Below are 17,857 nucleotides of genomic sequence, written 5' to 3'. Positions count from 1 at the left end.
ACCCGTCCAGAAGATCCCAGGCCTGTCCTCGCAGGGCTCATAATCCTTGGAGGGGACAAGAACAAGAACGGGCCCTTAAGAGATGGGAAACAAGGCAAAGCTGAGAAGACCAGCCCAAGATACTCTGAGTTTTCTGCTAATGCTTTTTATGTACAGTTCAAAAGGATGAATAGGCTACAATGCCAGAATTCCTCCACCACTATATCAATCATGGTTAAATCTGTATTTTAGAAATACTACGTCTAGTATAAACCTCCTCTCTGAGAAACTTAGAACCCAACGTAACAAGGATTTTACACAGAAATGTAGAAATTTTTAGAAAGAACATGCTTATTTGCTCAATAATACATGAATATAAGAAAACAGTTTAAGATGACTTTGCTTAGAGTATGTCACATGTAGCACTGTACATTATTTCTAAAGAGTAAACAAGCAATTAGTCTTTAAGGCCTATGATTCTATGCATTAAAAAAAACAAATGTGCAAGGCATTAATTTTTAAAAAGTGACAACTGCAAAGTGCAGCCAATTTTTGTTTTTAAGTTTTAGTATAAAATAGCCTAGGAACCATCCTAGACTAGGATGACCATATGTTCCCTCTGAAAAATAGATTTGTTTATACACATACACACAAACATATACTCAGTCAATACATCAGTATATATACACACACATATATGCACTCAGCCAATCAGTATGACTTGGAAAGAAATGCTCTAGTTTCCCAAAATATTTTAAAATAAAAACTTAAGCCTCATAAAACTTTTTGATCTATATTATACTCTTACTATGTTTGATTGTATCCCTCATAAATTTTCTTGTTAAAGGTTTCATTTAAAATGTTAACAACAGCCTGAATTTCCTGGTTTCTATACAAAGCTTAGAGCCAACCTTTCCCCTCTCGCACAAACCACTCTGATTTCCATTTTCACCACAGCTAAGTGTGGACGGCAGCACCCTAGAAATTGCTATTTTCTGGCAGGCTGTCAATCTATCACAATTTTTTTTTTTCAGAAAAGTAGGTTGAAGAAACTGGCAGCTTCAAATGGAACATTTATACTACATCAATAACTCACCTTTTCAGTTCTGCTCTGTTTACAGGTAAAAACATGACTTTCATCCTAACAGGTTCCACCAAGTACGAGAAATGAAATCAAACCGCCTTCTTTTCTTGCTTAATACACCACCACCCACAAGAATTCTAGATTTTAAGATTAAAACTTCAACTTCAGTAAGCAGAGTTCTGATGACACAGAGAAATATCAGGGCACCTTGTTTCAGGCAACGCCAGCAGCATTAAAAACAGTAACAACTGTTAATTTAATTGTTGACCCAAAACCAAGAAGATAATTAACCAAACACTTTCCATCGAACTAATTCTCTGGTCAGAGTACCTGCTCAAGATAATTATGGCTGGCCTCCACTTCACTACTATGAATTGAACAATTAAGTTCTCAATTCCATCCTGTCACACCCTCAGATCACAGACTACGTACTTCATGAAGATTCTAGTTTTCCTGTTGCTGTGGTCCTTCACTCAGAGCTCCAGGCTTCTGCACGGAGACCTGCACTTGTTCCCATACTTGTTTACACACCTAAGAATGGCACCTCAGCACAATTCTAGATTTCTGGCATGGGTAAATAAAATATATACAATAAATGAAGTGATAGATAGAACAGACCCATCAAGAAAATATTTATTTGTTCAGATGCCAAAATGTTACCAAAAAAATAATAATAATAATAATAAACTTACCAATGCAGCAAGAAAATGGAGGTGGTTATGTATTTTAACATAAGGCAACTTGAAATAATTCTGAAATTGTTGGTAAAATGTAACATTAATAAGGCCAAAAGAAGTTTGAGAGCAGCTAGTAAAATAAAAGTAAATTATAAAGTCATACCTAATATGAAAAGGAAAGAGACAACAGGCTGTCAAAAATAATAAGCATGAAGCTCTGGAAAACATTTGGTAATGGGCTATTTGGCAACGTATGAAAAAGAAATTTCTTATGAAAAAGAAATAGGAAATTTCAGAAAGTTGATGACAAGCTCTGCTGAAAAATTCCTAATCTCTACTGGAGATTTTACATAAAAATCAAATCAAATATGTAAAGGATTTCCCCATATATCACAACCAAAGCTTCCACATTGTATTTTTCAAGATTAGACTGACAAACAGACCCTGAGTCAGGGGGCTTTAAAGTAGAGTACATGCCTCCAGGGGGGTGCACAAGACAATCTACTGGGTGCAGGAAAAAAATATTAGAATTTCTACTCAAGATTTATTTTTATGCCATCCTTAATTTCTGTTTTGTGTTATGTCTTATAGTGTACACAGGACTTTAGTATAGCAGTATATAACTTAACATATATACATATAAATTTGCAATAGGGTATTTGTGTTCAAAGCCTTTTATTGATCAAGGTGTGTGTTCAAAAAGGTTGGAGACTGCTTTTCTGAAATGCCAGTAAGTGGCTCTAATGTGCATAAATTCACTAGAAACATACAAAACTGCCTTTGAGAACTTTAGAATCATAACACAAGTTCTGAGATCAGGATGAAACAATGTCATTAGACTAGACATCACACAATGCCAAGTGTGAATGGAACTGAAGTGATAATATCAACAGCCTGCAGTTACAGCTCCAGAATTCCAAGCCTCTGATTTACTGTCTCCTCCAAGCCTAAGTGACACACAGTACGGAGAAAACTAAAAATTGTGCCATGTAAAGAGATTCAACAGTCAGTGCTGCCTTTTTTGATCTCTAATGTAGTATGTAAATCTTCAAGGAATTGTAAAAAAAGATCCAGTGTAAAAAAAAATCCAGTACCCTTTTACTATAGGCTCACGGGCTTATTTTCCCCATCAAAATCTAAAGAAAAAAATTACTGTTACCTGTATTTTAACCACCAAGATGTATAAAAATTAAACCTACATTTTAACTCAAAGAAGCATAAGGCTGACTTTTGAGGGTTTCTGGTTTTTCCATCATGTATAAATTTTTAAAAAATCAATGGAAGTGTCCACCTTTGTTTGAACACATAAAATATGCCATGAGGAATATTGTATCACAAAAGCACTGTGACAAACCAAAAAGAAAAAATTATTTTAGAAATTATGTGAAAATCCACCCTAGGGTGAAATAAGTGCAGTGGTTTGCTGGCTGAGTGTATGGCTCTGAGCCAACTGTGCGCCCCCCCTTTTCAACTCCAAGGTGGTGGCTTAAAATCAGCCACAGAGGGAGTAACTTACATGATGGGAATCAGCAAATGCTACAATTTAAGGGCCTTTTTTCCCCTTCAGAGAGCCTGGTGGTTAAACATCTCGCAGCATACAACTGACTAGATATTGGCCAGAGCAAATGAAAAGTTAAGCTAATCACAGCAGAAGTCGCAAAAACTCACTAAACCTGCTCCCCTATCTTAACTTGGGCTACTTTTGCCCACCAGCATTCATCCTGGCAAAGTGACTAGTGATGGATACCAGCTACCGCTACCAAATATAAGTCTCTCCAGTGAATACTGATCTTAAGTGGTATGTCACCTTTTGATGCTAAGAAGAACTCTGTGGATGTTCAAAAAAATACAAAACAGAGACTTTTCCAGGAAGGAGGTAGTTTACAAATAGAACGATCTGCCTCATACACTTGCACTATGGTTGCAGTTTCATTTCACTTAAAAAAGTGAACACATACATACACACAAACACACACACCAACTTCCCCAAAATAGTTGATCTCAAAGAGAAAGCAGATCATCCTCAACCTCCTAAGGCCCACACCTCTCAGAGACTTCTGGGAGAGGTTTATAGGCAGAGGACTCACTAAGACTGGTTCCTAGGAAGTTGCTTTGACTGAGTTTTAATGGTGCCCTTGGTTCCAGGCACCCCTGTGCTGAGACGGTTAATTATCAAAGATACTATCTATGAAAACAAACCAATGGCTTTTCTCCTTTGACTCAAAATAAGATACTTCTGTGCTTTCAAAATTTAAAATATCTAGTTAAATCAAGCCATCAATATTTACTTATCTAATGTACCACATGTGAATTAACCTAATAAAAACTAGTCCAAAGTGCTGCTGAGCAGTCTAATTTCAAAGAGGCATGCAAACGAAATGATTCAATGTGGGAAGAAAATCCAGTATGTCTGTTCCCCATCCCTACTGAACACTGCCTTTCAACACTGCTATTGCATATCTCAGGAACAGAACTTTTCAGCTGATAACCACAAATGAACCAGTAACAGTCTCCAACACTACAAATATAAAGGCAGCTCCCTGAATACTGTCCTTCTGCTACTAATGAACTAGCATAGACATCTTATGCTAGAGTTGCTCCATACTGTATAAAACAAAGTGAACTTTATATATCTGGAAGATGCTGGTTTATAGCAGTGTCACTTTGAGCCCTCAAGTCCTTACTAATCCCTTATTCCATTTACTTCAGGTGGTTAATTATAGGAACTATTTCTAGGGTTAAAAGACTAGTTTAATGGGCAGGGTGGTGGTGGTGGTGGTAGCAGCATATCATCTGATCCTGGACTTTAAAGCCAAGTTTTTCAAAAGACTCAACTGTGATGTTGGTATCAATCAGTTTAGGGGATCAACAAATCTGTCTGCACCTGGCACTGATGACTAAATGGTAATATTTTATAAATTTGGTAGAGATGAAGGCCTAAGTTTTTCACTACTGATATGAAGAATCCAATCCCTGTGTATGAGCGTTGCCGAATGAACTCCGCTCCTTCCTTAGGAAAAAAAAAAAACTCAGAGAAATAAGCATATCTTTACTTCACGACAGATTTGGAGGCTTCACTTTGCTTTTCATCTTCCTAATTACATTGTGAAAACGATCACAACCTCTAACAACCTTAAATTTAAAAGACAAATATACCGTAGAAAATGGGATAAAATGAACAGAGAAAAGGGTCCTTCAGGCCAGTACCTTCCAACTGAGAAAAGCCCTACATGTTGTTTCAAGTTATTCAATTGAATCTTTGACTCAGAGATGCCTCAGAATTTCAAACCCCAGGTTCATCTCCCTAAAAGCCATCATTTACCATACTGCATTCCGTGGGTGTGTAATCATACCACCTAGAGAGCAGATGACACTTCTGTGCCAGATATGGGGTCCCATGTTCTCACTGGTTGTTCCAAATACTGTTTTAAGTCCCCGGTTTAAAAATCTCCCTATGTGGGAATAAACTAGCTCCATGCTCTGTTGACAGGTTCAGACAAGATCACACATATGGCTAAGAGATCCACCCTGAATAAATGTAAATAAGAGGCCTTTTTGTGGAGTTGCTTACATAAGTTATAGTTCATAGCAAAACAGAATCTACCCAATAGTCCTGCTCCAATCTTACTTTGTGTGAATAGGAATGACTCTTTTTCCTCTACTGCTTATGCACAACTCAATATTCAACAGAGCACATTAAAGTCCTAAAGATATGGCCAATTTCATTTAACAAATATTTCTTCATATAACATGCTCAAAGCATAATTTTTTTCCTGGACAAAGGGTCCCAATAAAGGCAGGAGGAGTAACTTTGTTCTTAATTCTCTTGCAAAGCATAGCTAGCTGCTAAACCCCACCAAAAATTTCTTTAATACAAAGTTCAAAGTATTTTTTAAAAAGAAAGAAAAAGAGGGAGGTGGAGTCTGGACTCCAATTAAGGCATTTTTATACACAGTCTAACTTGAGTCCTATTCAAAGGGAATCCTAAAAAAGCATTTTTAATGGGGAATGGCAGAAATCACAATAGTCTATTATCAGCATTGTGATGTATCAATTGCTCACTTTAAATGTAATCATGTTGGGTGTCTTTCTATTTCTTTATTCCTTGGTTCTCTCATCCCACAAGTGCATAGGTTATGTTTTCTGTAGATCTGGGGAAAATGGGCCAGGGGTGGAAGGTCCATCCAGGCCAGACAGAGTGAACGGCCCATGACTGTTCAGCACAGAAGGAAACTGAGAAAGAAAATAAAACACATTATCATCCTATTATGCAACCCTAAATTTCACTTTCTGTCCCTATTATATTCCCTGAGGCAGAACATGACATCCACCTGCAGTGGCTCACAGGACAAAGGCAGTAATTGTTTATCATGGAAGAATATGATGTCACAAAAACTTTTAAAAAGTTGTTTGTCTTACATGTTAAATATTAACACCCTCCAGCGTACCTTGATGGAATGGAAAGACCAAACCTATACCTTCCCTCCGATGCTAAGGTACACAGGTTCACACTTGACTTCAAATGAAGGTTTTAGAAAGTTCAGTAAATGACAGCATGCGCTACAGAGTATAATTCAATTGTATAGCAAATCACAGACTATCAAAAAGAGATCCAGAGGAGATGCCCATCTCTTAACTGCTGCAAATAGTTGTAGGGTGCTCATCCTAGAAAAGGGCTCCCCATCATGTATTCTGAGACCAAATTTATATGGAGATTCCAGGCTGAAGTTACGTGAGCACTATGACTTTCTCCCTATAATTCAATTATCTGTTTGTGAGAGGCAAAGAAAAATGTAAAATGAAATATGGAAAATTCTCAACACTCTATTCAATAATTTATAAGTTCTTGCAAAAAACAAATTGCAGAAGTAGTAAGATTTTTAATTTTCTTTCTTTTTTTCCCCCCTCACCATTCCATTTCCAAAAGAACAAATGAAAATTTAAATTACAAAATCTAAGAAAATCTCCCAGGGAGTCACCCTTGAATAAGTGAATGAATCAACTACAAGAAAGCCTACAAGTTATAAAGTCTAGATGTCCTGGGCAAAATAATGGTTTAAAACTGTGAGACCGGGACTTCCCTGGTGGTCCAGTGGTTAAAAATCCACCTTCCAGTGCAGGGCACGAGGTTTCGATCCCTGGTCGGGGAACTGAGATCCCACATGCAGCGGAGCAACTAAGCCCATGCGCCACAACCAGAGAGCCCAACTCGAGAGAAGCCCATGCGCTGCAACTACTGAGCCCGTGTGTTCTAGAGACCACGCGCCACAACCAGAGACGCCCGCAGGCCACAACAAAGAGCCCATGTACTGAAACAAAGACCCAGCGCAGACAAAATAAAATAAAAATAAATAAATAAATACCTTTAAAAAAAAGATTAATAATACCTGCCTCGCAGGATTTTAATAAATAAATAAATAAATAAAGCAAGCAAGCTGTGAGACCTTTCCTAAGACCTTGGTTAAGAGGTAATACAGGGCTTCCCTGGTGGTGCAGTGGTTGAGAGTCTGCCTGCCAATGCAGGGGACACGGGTTCGTGCCCTGGTCCGGGAAGATCCCACATGCCGCAGAGCGGCTGGGCCCGTGAGCCATGGCCGCTGAGCCTGCGTGTCCAGAGCCTGTGCTCCACAACGGGAGAGGCCACAACAGTGAGAGGCCCGCGTACCGCAAAAAAAAAAAAAAAAAGAGGTAATACAATATTCATTTTTAAAAATATATATATTTAAAATGCTGATGAATATCAATTCTGAATGAGGGGGGAAATGGGAGTATTTGATATACTATTCTCAAGAGTTTTCTCTATTTTTAAAAAATCCTCAGTTAAAAGGGGAAACCCCTCTAAAAAAAACTATATATATATATATATATATATATATATATATATACACATTTTCTCTTTTTAGAAAAGAGAATTTCTACCATTTAAAATGACCAAAAAAGAAATTGGATAGGCTCAAAAAATCTACTACAGTTTTAAACAATTCTTGGTCTAATTCAAATGTATGGGATAGTAAACAATGAAAAGGAAACTCTGCCGTGAATATTTATCTGAGTTGTTTGCTGGCCAGAAAATTAACACTTAGAAAGTCAAAAATAAATCTAAGGATACTTATTAAGTAGAAGTTTTACAATGATTAACTGAAGAGTGGATACTGCCTTTTTGCCTCTTTCTTCATTTACCACACCCCAATTACAGAAGACAAGCTTTTATGTAATTTACCTGGAAAAGTGTGTTAGCACCTTGTAGCCTGGCTGGACTTAGGGGAGCAACAGGGCTGAGAGTACTCCAAAAGTGGATACTGGAGAGCAAGGGGCTCGGAGTCAGTAAGATGGGCGTCTGCAATACACAAACCAAAAATATAACTAAATGGCTTATCAGGATTATGTTTAGCCTTGTAATACACAAATAGCTCTGAATCCAAATATTGTCCTATTCTCCACTCCAAGTATGTCCAAGTCGGAAATCTTATCATGAGGAAAAACTCAGAAATTACGTTTACAACCCAGGTAAGATAAAGGTCAAAATATTTTCTAACCCGTTTTTGGTAGAATCTTTTTCAAATAGAAAAACAAAACCAATCTGAATTTTGGTATGGAGAAATTATGGGTAACTGAGTCACAAACAGATTTTCCCCTTAATAATGCGTAGGTCTAGGAGTAATCTAACTATTTAAATGTTAGATGAGCAAGTTAAGAAATAGCTAATGAAAATAACTGCACAAACTTGTAAGGACCTCAGGATCTGTTGTCTTCTAACTTGAGATTATCACTGTTGTTTTATAAGACCCCCGCCCCCAAAAAAAGACAGAGAGAGAGAGAATATACTTATTTTCTTTAGGAGAAAGTGGAAAAACCAAATACTTATTTACTTGCAGAACAATGAATTTTTTAACACAATACTCCAAACCTTTTATTTTGACAATCCTAATTGAGGTGAGGAATTGGGTTACTTTCACAGGGTCATATAACCTTCTGTAAGGCAAGCCTGTGTAGCCAAATGAGAACCTGAGGTTATAAATTCTGGATTTGTTTTAAAAGGTGAGTAAAAACAAACAAAACAAAAAAAATGCGGCACTAATAAGAAAGAGAGTGTTACCTGCGAAAAAAGTGCTGGCGTAAGAGAAGCTGTAGGGAGAGATGGGCTTAATATTCCCAGTGGGCTTGGATCACTGCCCGTGATCACCAGGGTTGGTGCCAGCTCTAACCCCTTGGGTTTCTTGGACCTTGATGAATTATTTGTTTTGTCCTTTTCTGGCAAAGCCAAATCCTGGTCTTTAGGCTCCAGGGACAAGTCCTCTGGAAGTTCCATTGGCTGAGAAGCCACTGATTCCATGTCTGTGTCCATGTCTGGGTTGGAACTCAGCGGTGGTGAAGGTGTTCTAGAAGGCTCCTGCAGAGGGGACACGGACGAAATAGGTGGTGTGGTGGTAAAAGCTGCAGTTACACTAGATGCAGAAGTTGGTGCTTCCAGAGAAGGCAGTCTGGGGGAAGCCAAATTCTCCAACGGTTGCACAGTTTCTTCTGAAGATGGAGAAATACTTGGGCCAGTTGAAATGGCAGCAGCAAGAGGTTCAACTGGTGGCTTTTTGGCAGGTGTGGTTACAAATTTGATAACAGATGGTGTTGGCTCCTGAGGAGATTTTTTCTCTGCCAGTTTCTCAGCTGGATTCTCAACCTTTATAGATTTGAAAAGCTTCCTGTTGGAGGAGTTCAAAGAGTTGAGAGTAAATGAAGAATATAGGCCAGAGTGTATGTAGTCATTGCGGCTAGAGGTCTTGGCACCAGGCTGTGGTGGCTTCTCTTTCCCACCATTCTCCACATCTTTGGAACCGTTGCTGCTGAGTTCACTGACGCTTAAAGCTTCACAGTCTCCCTCAACCCTGCCCACTGTCATCGGATCCATGTTCAAAATCTCTGGGTACGAGACAAACTTGTACACAAACTTCTGACCATTCACTTTTTTAATGATATTCTGTAGATAAATAAAATAAACACTCTTAGACTTTCTTAAACTTTTCTTAAGCATTTCTTAAACTTTACCCACCCCCCATGAAAAAGCTGACCTAATGGGGTTCTCTATTTGATAGGTAGTTTACTTGAAAGCTTCAAAATCATCTAAATTTATCTAGCCATACCAAACACAGCTCCTACTATTATGGAGTACAAGTTAAAAACATTTAAATGTCTTATTAACAACTGAACTAATATGTTTCATAAAAGCTGAAAGATTTTAATTGCTTAACACTGTCAGCCAAGTATCTGTATGAAGTCAAAAATTTCTGAACTGCAATCTCAAATAACTCCAAAGGTACAAGCCATTCACATCCTGAGGAAGCAAAAAGGAATTCAGAATATTACTTCTGCTAAGGTTCCTACTTCCTTCAGAAACTCCAGCTGTTTCTCACCTCATCTCTCCATACAGGAAAGCTGATAACATTAACCACTCAAAGGTGAAAGGAATTAAGATCCTAGCTTCTCACTTTAATTCTACCCATTTGATCCATTTATTTTACTGCAGTGCCCAAGAATGTATTCAAAATAATAAGAAATTAAACAAAAAAATTTTAACTAAGAAATCACATCTAGGTATTAACAGCTATTCTTTAAGGTATTAATTTGTGTTCCAGGTAAACTAAAAAGTAAAAATTAAGTAGAGCTAAAAAAATGAGTAAATATGAGACAATTTTTAAAGTAAATTATGATATAAACAAGAGTATTTATTCATCCTCAAGAATCTCAAATTTCCTTTTCCTTATTCCAACTCTATAATCATTTTTTCTTTAAAGACAACTGTAATTAGGAATAAAATATGAGCAATGGGAGTTGGGTACTGAATAAGAATTTGCAGAAATACACCTGGAACATTTACATCTTTCATCCTAATTCCAAACTGCTGAAGCTGTAAAATAAATTGAATTAAAATAAACCAGAACAGTGATCATTTCACAATGTATACAAATATCGCATCATTATGTTGTACACCCAAAGCCAATATAACTTTGTCAATTATACCTCAATTAAAAAGAATTTCTTTTAAAAAATAAATAAACCAGGACATTAGTACCTCTAACCTCACCAGAAGAGAAGGACCAATTCTTGTTTTGAGGTGGATGTGTATTACCTTCACATAATAGTATCTGAGGGCTCGGCTGAGTTTGTCATAATTCATATTAGGCTTGTTCTTTCGAATCCCCCAGAGACGAGCCACCTCTTCTGCCTGCAAAAGCTTGAACTCCCCATTATTAGAGGTCCAGCAGATCATGTGATCGTTCTGAGGCTCCTTTAGGAGCTGAAGGAGGAACTGCCACAGGGTGATAGCACTGTCCATAGCAATGAGCTGAAAGAGGCATTGGATAAGATACACAATTAACAGCCAACCGTATATGTCAGACACTGTTTTAAGTACTCTAACTGTATTAGACTAATTACTCATTTTATCCCCACAACAATCCTATAAGACAGATACTACTGCAGCCTCATTTTACATGTGAAAAAACGGATTCATTAAAGAGTTAAGTAACTTGTCTAAGGTCACACACGTAAATGGTGGAGCTGAGATTTAAACGCAGGCAATCTGGATCCAGAGTCCAAACTCTTAAGCATGCCCCGCTGCTTAAGAAAAGTCTTGCTGTGAGATAAAGCTAGTTTCATAAATTGCAGGAGCAGACTGACGAATGCCAACCAGTAGAGTATCACTGTTATTAAATTTTATCTTAAAAACTCATTGTCATATTCTCTGAGGAGACCACCATTTCAGCATCTATCTAAATTAGCCCAGCTGGTTTATTTGCCAGGATATGTTGTGTGTCTTAGGGTGGCCCAGAGGTATAGGGAATAATCTACTTTTGCTCCACTGGTATTTCTCCTCCAAATAGTTTCCATTATCATAAATGTAATTTACACATAAATTGGCAGCACTGAAAATTCAGCAAAATGTTCCCTAAGTTACAAGTCCTGTCACCATTCTGTCCACAGGGATTCCACCTGCATAGATCCTCCTTTGATTTGATTAGCAACCTTTATTTGATTATCAAGACTGGAACTGAAATACCCTTCAGTATCTCAAGTTTTAGGATCTTCCTATTTAGGCCAGAGTTTCCTAAATTCAGCACTATTGATATTTTGGGCCAGATTATTTTTTTGTTCCTGGACGCTGTCCTGTGCTTTGTAGTTTAACAACATCCCTGGCCTCTACCCACTAGATGCCAGTAGCACCTCCTGCCCAATTTGGCAATCAAAATGTCTGCAGACATTGCCAAATGTTCTCCTGGGGGGGACCATATCATCTCAGTTAACAAACATTGGTTTAGGCAATGGAGCAGCAAGGAAATGTTCTCACAAAGTTATTTTCCTCACAAAAACTTCCAAACACCTTATTTATAAGGAAGAATATTTTTTTAAACATCTTTATTGGAGTACAATTGCTTTACAATGGTGTTAGTTTCTGCTTTATAACAAAGTGAATCAGCTATACATATACATATATCTCCCCCCATATCTCCTCCCTCTTGCGTCTCCCTCCCACCCTCCCAGGAAGAATTCTTTAGGGCAGAAACTCTGGCCATATATAAGCACATTCTAAAAAGTCTATAATTGAACCTTACACACACACAACACAAAAAACCTTCCTTTTTTTTTTTTTTTTTTTTTTGCGGTACGTGGGCCTCTCACTGCTGTGGCCTCTCCCGCTGCGGAGCACAGGCTCCGGACGCGCAGGTCCAGCAGCCATGGCTCACGGGCCCTGCCGCTCCGCGGCATGTGGGATCTTCCCGGACTGGGGCGTGAACCCATCGGCAGGCGGACTCTCCACCACTGCGCCACCAGGGAAGCCCAAAACCTTCCTTTTGAAATCTATGAATTAGATCTCACTGGATCAGAACAGGACTTAAACAAAATCAATTCTGTTAAAATACTGTAAAAACAGGTAAATTGACTACATCAAAATTTAAAACTTTTGGGCTTCCCTGGTGGCGCAGTGGTTGAGAGTCTGCCTGCCGATGCAGGGGACAAGGGTTCGTGCCCCGGTCCGGGAAGATCCCACATGCCACGGAGCGGCTAGGCCCGTGAGCCATGGCCGCTGGGCCTGCGCATCCAGAGCCTGTGCTCCGCAGCCGGAGAGGCCACAGCAGTGAGAGGCCCGCGTACCGCAAAAAAAAATAAATAAATTAATTAAAAAAAAAAAAAAAACCACACAAGATACCGCTTCACACCTACTAGGATGGCTACAGTCAAAAAGACAGATGATAAGTGTTGGCTAGAATGTGGAGAAAAGTGAAACCCTCATAGATTGCTGATGGGAATGTAAAATGGTGCAGCCACTTTGGAAAACAGTTTGGCAGTTCCTCAAAATACTAAACATAGAGTTACCATATGACCCAGTAATTCCACTCGTAGGTATATGCCCAAGAGAAATGAAAATATATGTCCACACAGACACTTACACAGGAATGTTCACAGTGGTATTCATAATACCCAAAAAAGTAGAAACCACCCAAATGTCCAACAACTGATGAGTGGACAAGCAAAATGTAGTATAACCACAGAGTGGAATATTAGCCAGAAAAAGGAATGAAGTACTGATATGGGCTACTTCAGTGGATGAACCTTGAAAACACTACCCTAAGTGAAAGAAGCCAGCCATTTATATGAAACGTCCAGAATAGGCAGAAAGTAGATCAGTGGTTGCTTAGAGCTGGGAATGGGGAATGGGTGGGGAGAAGAAAAGGGGAGTGACTGTTAATGGGGTGATGAAAATATTCTAAATTTAGATCGTGGTGGTGGTTATACAACTCTGTGAATATACGAGAACCACTGAAGTGTACTAAGTAGGTGAATTTTTTATGGTATGTGAATTATATCTCAATAAAGATGTTAAAAACAAACACTACAAACAATACAAAAGTTAGGCCTGAGAAACCTAACTCTATGTACAACTCACAAAGGGTCAACAATGTTTGCTTCCAAAAAGGGCAAAGATGAGGAACTATACTAGAAAATATGAGTTTCTGTAACTTTTCTGAGATATTCAAAAGTCCTCCAATTATCCTGTTATCACTTCGAAGCTGGTTATACAGAGATACTGTCATCCAAAAGTAGAGGTGGGAAAATAATAAAGAATAGAATAGGGGAGATGCCTCCCACATTTACAGACTTAATGGAGAAACTGAGGCCATGAATCTAAGTCTCTCATCACAGTCATATACTCTGTTCATTAGGGAAACCACTTCCCTAGATGGATAAAAGCATTCACATCACCAGTGGGTTGTAAAGTATTACATTATTAGACACTAAGTGATAATAATGTACAAATATGAAATGCTACTTTAATGCTAAATAACTATGCTCACTAGAAATCATAGTTTCCCACAGCCTCACTTAAGCTGGGTTAAAATAGAGGTTTTATATTATATCCATCAAGTACTGGGCGGGGAGGTGGGGGGGCCGGTCCCTGCCATTTCTCTGATTTTACTGCAGAGGCTTTTCTTCTGATAATGCCTGGTCATGGCAAGTTACTTTTTTTTTGTTTTTTTTTTTTTTTTTTGCAGTACGCGGGCCTCTCACTGCTGTGGCCTCTCCCGTTGCAGAGCACAGGCTCCGGACGCGCAGGCTCAGCGGCCATGGCTCACGGGCCCAGCCGCTCCGCGGCATGTGGGATCCTCCCGGACCGGGGCACGAACCCGTGTCCCCTGCATCGGCAGGCGGACTCTCAACCACTGCGCCACCAGGGAAGCCCGGCAAGTTACTTTTTAACTACATATGTTTCCCATTTAAACAATTATCTGTTAGTCTAAATCTGTTACAACTACTTCCCAGTAAATTTCAGCTTAACCAGAGAACTCAGTCTCCACATTTCCAAACATCATCTTCATTATCAACAATGCTTACAGCAGTGTGTGAATATGTGTGAGAGAATGATAATGGTGATGATGTTGAAGCTAGAAAGGGGGGGAAGAGGAGAGAGGAGGAAAGAAGAAAGTGAACAGGGCAGAGAACTGGAATCTCAAGCCTATTACAAATGTGGTGCCTGTAATTCCATTTATTTTTGGAGAAATTCCCCAAACCAAATCCTAGAGTCTTAATGCCTATCATGCAGATAGTGCTTGAGCCCTACAGGTTTATAATGGCTAAGCAATACATGCAAAAAGAAAGAAATAATCTCCACAATGAGTACGCAAGTGCCATCCTGAGCAAATGGGAGGTGTTCCCAAGGTGGTGTGGGTTTACCTTCCACCTCTCCCTTTGGTTATTAGGAGAGAGAGTGTACTGAGCCAAACGCTGGTGGGGCTGTTGCATACTGCAGGGCAGAACCCAACTGTGTGGAAAACGCTGCAGCTTCTTTAGTGTACTTCACAGTGCGTCGGGGATGGGAAATGGCTGTGAAAGAAAATGGGCACTGTGGTTTTGGACTTACATACTGGAAAAAAAATTTTCTTTTGCGAAAAACTAACAAAGACATAAAATGGACATCCTCTGTGGGTACTTTAAAGGAATATTTTACTCATTCAATTTTGATAAGTTTATTCTTTGACTGAAAAGGTAGTGAACCACTGGGCGTATAGTTAAGCTGAACCTCTTCATTTTAGTTCCTAAAAGTGTGCTATTAATATGAAATTCAACAATTTCTTCAGCCATATAAGAGAATTAAAGGGAAAAAAGTTACAGAAGACAGTTATTTAAAATTACAAAGAGTAAAATAAAGTCAAAAATATTAAATACTTTTATTCTCAGTCAAAAAACCCCAAAACCCTTTATTTTTCTTCTCACGAAAATCTCAATGTTTCTACAATTACAGTTTTTTTCCAAAAGTTACAGGTTTTTTGTTGTTGTTGTTTTGGGTTTTTTTTGCGGTACGCAGGCTTCTCACTGTTGTGGCCTCTCCCGTTGCGGAGCACAGGCTCCGGACGCGCAGGCTCAGCGGCCATGGCTGACGGGCCTAGCCGCTCCGCGGCATGTGGGATCTTCCCGGACCGGGGCACGAACCCGTGTCCCCTGCATCGACAGGCGGACTCCCAACCACTGCGCCACCAGGGAAGCCCAAAAATTACAGTTTTAAAAGAGATTTTTAGTAGAAGTATAATGAAGGATGTAAATACTTAACTGATCCAAATGAAGGAATCTGATTTTTGAGGGATTAGTGGAAAACATAACTGATTCTAACTTAACACTTCAAAGATAGTAGATTAGTCCCTGTGCTAAAATGAAAGGAGCATGTTGAAGTAACTCATTAGGGAAAGGAAGCCTCTATTAAGTGAAACCTTTCCCACCCTAAACATGTTTATAATACACATAGTCCAGTTGCTGTGGTGACCCATGGCCCAACTATTTTTCAGAAACAGTAGCTAAGACCCCAGAAATAAATGTCTCCAAATTCAGAGTGCTGCTTAAGTAAAACAAAGGCAAATTATGAAATGTATCAAGACTAGTTTTGACTTAAAATCATAGTAGTTGTCAAAAAGTAATCTGGTGTATCTAACTGTACAGTATCCTAACAAAATATTAAAAGTGTACTGTTACATTACCCTAAAACTTAAAAACAACATTTCCCTAAATGGATTCCACTTAACGCAGTTTTAACATTTAAACAAAATTAAAGAGGGGAGAGTTCCTGAGGGGGAAAACTGAATCACAATACATTTTAATGAAAACACCACTGACAGTCTTAAATATTGAAGCACCAAGTTTTCCACGCAGTGGGGCGGTGAGTGGGAGATGGCAAAGAGGGAGGGAGGCGCTGATCCACCAACCAAAGAGATGGGTGAACCGTTCTAATGAGGAATAAAATTCCAGTCTTTCTTTAAATGCCCTAAACTTCAAATAGCAATAGCTTGGGAAAAAAGCCAATTGTGTATCGTTTGACTACTTCAGTCAACAATGCCCTTTATTTCCTGCCAAAGCCAGTTAATATTCAGCCCCCATAAGATATTTCCAATTGATCTTCTTAGGAATGAAGAAGCCACCAGCCTCGCGGCAGCTGTACATTAAGCGTAAAGTAAAGAGGGGAGGGGGTTTGCGGGAGAGAAATAGAAAAAGAAATGAAACTTGACACCGGATGAATAGCGAGCTTGGGGAGAGGAAGAGACACGGATGACCGTGTGCCCCCGAGGAGTTCAAAGTCCGGGGGAAGAGCCGCAACCTCACCGGGCCTGGGTAAGCACTGAATTACTGTACTTTCACTTTCCAACTTCCTGTCGATACAGAAAGTCAGAATTGCTCTCCTCTTGCCCCCCAAAAAAACCATCACTGCCACCTTTTGCCCCAGGGACCTCGCGGTACCAAATAAGGGGCGAAGAGAGCGGAGCGAGGCGCGCCGCATCTACCTGCGCGCCTCGGGACTAGGGCCGCCTGAGAGGGCGGGGCGGGGCAGGGGCGGATCCCTAGGGGAGCGCGCGCCGCAGCCCCCGCGCCCGCCCCCACGCGCTCGTTTCCTGTTGTGCGGCGAGCCCCTAGCCCCCGCCCGCGTTCCCCGCCGTTGGGGAGCCTCAAGACCCGGACGGGGCGCGGGGTGGACGGAGCGTGCGGGGCTGGCCGCTCACCGAGGCCGCGCGCGGGGCTCCCTCTGGGTCTCCGCCTCGAACACGATGCTCCTCTCCGCCCGCCGCCTTCTCAAGCTGGGAACTCGAGGATGGCGCGGCAGCCGCTGCGACCCCCGCGGCGGAGCCGGAGAAGGCGCCGGCGGCCGAGCCAAGCCCGCCGGGTGCCCGCAGCCGCCCGCATCTCCCGCCGCCGCCGCGGCTCCTCGCGCCCCGCCCTCCCCGCCCCCACACGCGGCGGCGGCGGCGGCGGCGCGGGTCGTCGGGGCCGCTACCCGCCGGGCGCGCGCTCGGGGCGTTCCTAGCCGCGGCCGAGCCTGCCAATCGCTCTGCGGCCGCCGCCACTCTCAACTCCCCCGGCTGCGTTGGGGTCCCTCCCCGACGCCGGCGCTGACGCGCGCCACTTCCGGGGGCGGGAAGGGAGGGGCCAACAGCAGAGGACCTCTGCCAGCTGCCGCCGTAGCACCTTCCGCCGCCGTCCCCTTCCCCGTCCCGGTTTTGGGGGGCCAGGGGTGCGGGCGCGGCGAGGGTGCCGCTTGGGTTTCTCCGCTTTGAACTCTCCGCTGGACTACTAGCCAGTCTGTTTA

At 40.9% G+C, this 17,857-nt stretch overlaps 1 protein-coding gene across 2 annotated transcripts; it reads right to left on the bottom strand.

Moving 5' to 3' along the window:
- Positions 1 to 5,874: 5,874 nt before the first annotated feature.
- Positions 5,875 to 17,454, bottom strand: ELK4 (ETS transcription factor ELK4; the record flags this gene model as incomplete). 2 transcript variants are annotated; one of them, XM_079697881.1, is made up of 5 exons in its annotated part: positions 5,875 to 5,973; positions 7,961 to 8,077; positions 8,837 to 9,712; positions 10,862 to 11,077; positions 17,288 to 17,454. In XM_079697881.1, the coding sequence occupies 4 exons, from the start codon at positions 11,066 to 11,068 to the stop codon at positions 5,875 to 5,877; spliced, it is 1,299 nt and encodes a 432-aa protein (XP_079554007.1). The 2 variants fall into 2 exon arrangements, with proteins under 2 accessions (XP_079554007.1, XP_079554008.1); XM_079697882.1 differs by lacking the exons at positions 8,837 to 9,712; positions 17,288 to 17,454 and having other exon boundaries at positions 10,862 to 11,068.
- Between the last annotated feature and the right edge of the window lie 403 nt (positions 17,455 to 17,857).

The sequence above is a fragment of the Hyperoodon ampullatus genome (assembly GCF_949752795.1).
Source record: "Hyperoodon ampullatus genome assembly, chromosome: 2".
Taxonomy (NCBI): domain Eukaryota; kingdom Metazoa; phylum Chordata; class Mammalia; order Artiodactyla; family Ziphiidae; genus Hyperoodon; species Hyperoodon ampullatus.
This window is presented reverse-complemented; position numbering and strand designations above follow the sequence as displayed.